Source organism: Nanorana parkeri, unplaced genomic scaffold, assembly GCF_000935625.1.
Source record: "Nanorana parkeri isolate BGI_ZX_2015 unplaced genomic scaffold, ASM93562v1 scaffold8, whole genome shotgun sequence".
Lineage (NCBI taxonomy): Eukaryota > Metazoa > Chordata > Amphibia > Anura > Dicroglossidae > Nanorana > Nanorana parkeri.
Window position 1 is genome coordinate 2,150,045 of NW_017306276.1, and position 4,222 is coordinate 2,154,266.

Genomic DNA, 4,222 nt, shown 5'->3' on the forward strand with positions numbered 1-4,222 from the left:
CGCTGGTCCAGTGGGAGGAGCTCCAGGTGGGGTCCTAATTTAGCTGACTTAGAGGTGCCTGCCAGCTAAATTACAACCCCACCTGGAGCTCCTCTCGCCTGACCAGCGCGCCGCTGACTCATCCCTGCTCCTGACTGGCCGCTGCGGGGGGTTTTTTTTTTCTTCTTATGATGATCTGGCAGTCTCCGGCCACCTAAATTAGGACCCGGAGACTGCCAAATGACCCTGCTCGGAGCGCCGCCCACCGGAGCAGCAGTGACGCGACGCTCGGCGAGGTAAGTAAGAAGAAACCTGACCACTGAGAAGCTGACTCGAGTATAAGCCGAGGGGGGCACTTTTCAGCACAAAAAATGGGCTGAAAAACTCGGCTTACACTCGAGTATACACGGTATTTATAACCTTCCATATCACTTCCCCAATACCAGAACATTTATAAACAGGCTGCACATGGCTTACTTCTGAAAACCAATATTCCAGTCTGTAAGCACCACTATAAGCAAGAAGGTCACTTGCCATCATCCAGTTAGTATGGCATACCTTGGATTCACTTCTAAATGGTAGTTGCTTGCTATTGTGCTAATCTCAATCTTCTTTTTGGAAGGAGTCTGATGGAATAAAAAAATAAATAAAAAGAAAGGATGTGTTAGTACATGGATAGTTGCACAGCAGATACTAATGGACATGTTTAATGGTAGAGTGTAAAGTGCTAGAACCCAAAGAAAACAGATTTTAGAATGTGGTGGTCAGATCACATCTGTGGCCACCAATTATAATGCAAGGGTGCTTTTATGACATGCAACACAAACAAAAACTATAAATATGCTCCTACTATCGAACTACAATAGTCTCAAAATGTATATTTAAAAAGCAACTTTCATTGTGCACAAATTGAAAATCAGAAACAGAACAGCTGTACAGCTTTTTATTGCTTTCCCCAGCATTACCCTCCACCAGGAGATTAATCCAGGTGTTGCCTGAACACGAGGTTTTAATACATGATGTTCACACTGCCATGTGCATTAAAGGTTATTTGCAGCAGTGCCTGTGTGAATGTAGAGTATCTGTGATGGAGAATATGCAATATGGACATTGTGGGAGCCTTAAAGTAGTACTAAAGGCAAGGCGTGTCTTACCTTAATACATTCTCTGCACTAAGGTAAAAACCACCCAGTGCCCAAGGTCTGTGCAGGTATCCTCCGTTCCCGAACTCCCTGGTTGTCAGGGAGGGTACTGAGGGCAGAGGAGCGATAGGCTTCTTCTGCCGTCAGTCTGCTGGAAGGAGAGGCTCGGCTTACTGCACGCTGTGTGGAACGCGCATGCACGGGTGCCTGCTCAGCAGCCGGCTAGCTGATGAAGACAACTGTAAACAAGCATGGGGTCTGAAGGGGGCTTTAGGGATCAGCTAAAGGATGAGAAAAAGAAGCAGAATAGTAATTTCATGTAGGAATGAGCCTCCTAAACATAAAATGAAAAAAAAAAAAACCTGAAGGTTTAATATCACTTTAAAGTTATGAGTCTAAGTGGTACTACTTAATGGGTAACAAAGCTGATGTTTCATCTGCTTATAGGTTCCTCCTTTTCCTGCTCATCAACATGCTAAATAAATAAATGCCGGATATACTGTCATCCCCGGTTCTGTACTGTCAGTGGTGTTTGTATTAGTTATTGCTGGCATCTCCTCAATGCATTATGTCATTGCAGTTGCTATTTATCGTATAGAAATTGCACCATTATTGGTTGTGAAAAACTTTAATAAAGATTTATATGCTTAAAAAAAAACCCCATGCTAAATAAAACTTCTGTTTGCATTACATACCTTGTTAGACCCAGTGAAGTCATCACAGGGTCTCTGTGCTTCTTCAGGTTTATGAATTACCATTGGAGACAGATGGCATTTCCATGTAATGCTTTTTATATTGACAACAGCACATAAAAGAAAATATCAAGGCTGAAACAACTTTACCGTTATTGACTGATGTTCAATCCTCAGTTTTTCTACACCAGCTCCATACAGCTCTCTTAACAAGCACATTATTCTGGTCTTCTTTCCGGCTCCAGATGGTCCAAACACAAGAAGGTGAGGAAAGTCTCCACATTGTACCTGCAAACAGCAAAACGGCTTTAAAATCTGGACTGTGTTTCCAAGTAAGGTTGGCCATACACTGATCTATTTTTTTCATTCAACCCGGGTGCTGAAGGAAAAAAAATAGACCCAATTCCCCCATCAAATTCATCCAAAATGGGTTGTAGGAAAATTAACATCCAATAGCGTAACATTGAAGAGAACACTTTGTAATAGAAGAGCTCAGTCACGTGACGTTGGCAGGTCATGTGACTGAGCTCTCCTCCCAATTTAACATCAGGGCTCTGAAGAGGGCACATTTATAAAACACACCTCTGTGATTTAAATTACGCCAGACCATTTTTATTGTTTTGCAAAGCAGAGGTTTAGTCGGAGTAAGATGGGTCCATAATTCCGCATTCATATGGTATTCTACAGATAGTAAATATGATGCTCTGAGCTACATATGATGGAGCTCTGTGCTCTCACACTGGGAGAGGAAGAAGCACAAAGAGCCAATCAAGCTGCAGTGTAAGGAGCATACTGATAGAAGGAGAAGGGAGAGTGACAGAGAGATGAACTTATCAGTCTGCCGCTTCTCCTTTCAATGTCCAGTCACAGCTTGGGGGTGGGGGGAATAATGTAATTAACCCATTCATCCTCCCATAGACCAGGTGTGGCCACCTCCGGCCCCTCCAGCTGTTGTAGAACTACAAGTCCTATGAGGCATTGCAAGGCTGACACAGGCATGACTCCCAGAGACAGAGGCATCATGGGATTTGTAGTTAAATCACAGCAGAAGGGCTGGAGTTACTCACCCCTGGTCTAGGCAAAACCAGTTAACCCTTGCAGTGCAGATGGGAACCCACTTCCAGGATAACCTTTCCCCGGAGTTCACCTTTAACCTGTAGCAAAACGACATACAACAGTAGCAATAACATGTGATGGTCTGTCTGAACAACCACCCAATTAGTCTCCATACAAGCAGGCCCTGGCACAGTTGTTAGTACATCTATAGGAGATTGTACTGTGTACGATCATCTGGAATACCCAGGGCAGTACAGCCAGGAACAGTTACCAGATTCTTCAGCTGGGTCGCCTGCTCCTTATGGTAGTCCAGTTTAGGGAAGGTGCTGGGCCGGTATTTGTCCACCCATAGACTCATCCTGTCCAACACACGGGGCCCCGAGACCTCACTTCGCCTTCAAATCCGGCGCGAAACCAGACAAGCTCCCCCCAAGCCGCCAAATCCCAATTCTGACACGCGCATGCGCACTGCTGAGCCTATAGCGAGACCTGGCTGCTAGGCGGCCTTCTTCCGGCGATTTGCCGTCCTCGCTACAGGAGACGTTTGTTGGAGATGGTGGGGCCTTAATAAGGTCTCCTTAAAAATGGCCGCCGCGCCAGAAACCTGTTTTGTTATTTAGCAGTACAGTCTCGCTGATGGGAGACATGGCACAGGCTGCCCCTACTATTAGTGTTATTGCTATTATTACAAGTATTATTATTATTATTGCTGGGGCTTCTTCCATTACTCCGTGCAATAGGAGAAGATGCCCAGAGCAACTAGTCAACGTTAATATACAGCAGGGAATATGACTGGATATCTGCACAGGTTTCCTCCGATTTTTGGGATTGGTGTGCCCTACAAATGTTTAAACTGTATCTAAACCCAAAAAACAAAAAGGTAGTATATTGCAGCTTACCAATTCTGAGATCTGGCGGCTGCATTAGTTTTGTTTTAGACTTCATTTTCACCTGGTGATCAAGCCAGTAACACATTTCCTGTCCACACTACCTAATATTTTTGTTTGTTTTTTAAAACTATTCTTCAGGCCTAAAATGTGCATTTTAAAGGAGAACTATGAGGTGAGTGCTTTTCACTCACCTCATAGTTCTAGCCGACCTGTGACAATGAGACTGTCACAGTTCGGCTCAGTAGATCGGGAGGTGAGCGAACAATGTGACCTAGTGTAAAAATAAGGAAAAATGGCTCTGGAATCAAATGGGTTAAATTACAACTTTGGCTTAAAATGACACTAAACTCAGGAGGTAAATCTTATAAATTATATAAGACATTAATAAATTGATCAGAGGCTGTAGCTCCTCAAATCATCTCCAAAAAAAACAGTCAATACAAATTAGTAAACTAAATGTGAG

General features: G+C 43.7%; 1 protein-coding gene across 1 annotated transcript in view; it reads right to left on the reverse strand.

Moving 5' to 3' along the window:
* The window catches only part of RFC3 (replication factor C subunit 3), a 15,685-nt gene extending 12,355 nt beyond the window's left edge, over positions 1-3,330 (reverse strand). The window contains exons 1-3 of the mRNA XM_018554136.1: positions 3,141-3,330; positions 1,964-2,101; positions 538-605 (exon numbers count right to left, since the gene is read on the reverse strand). Of these exons, the coding sequence (XP_018409638.1) occupies positions 538-605; positions 1,964-2,101; positions 3,141-3,227 (293 nt within the window). The 5' untranslated portion in view covers positions 3,228-3,330. The remainder of the gene's footprint in view (positions 1-537; positions 606-1,963; positions 2,102-3,140) is intronic.
* Between the last annotated feature and the right edge of the window lie 892 nt (positions 3,331-4,222).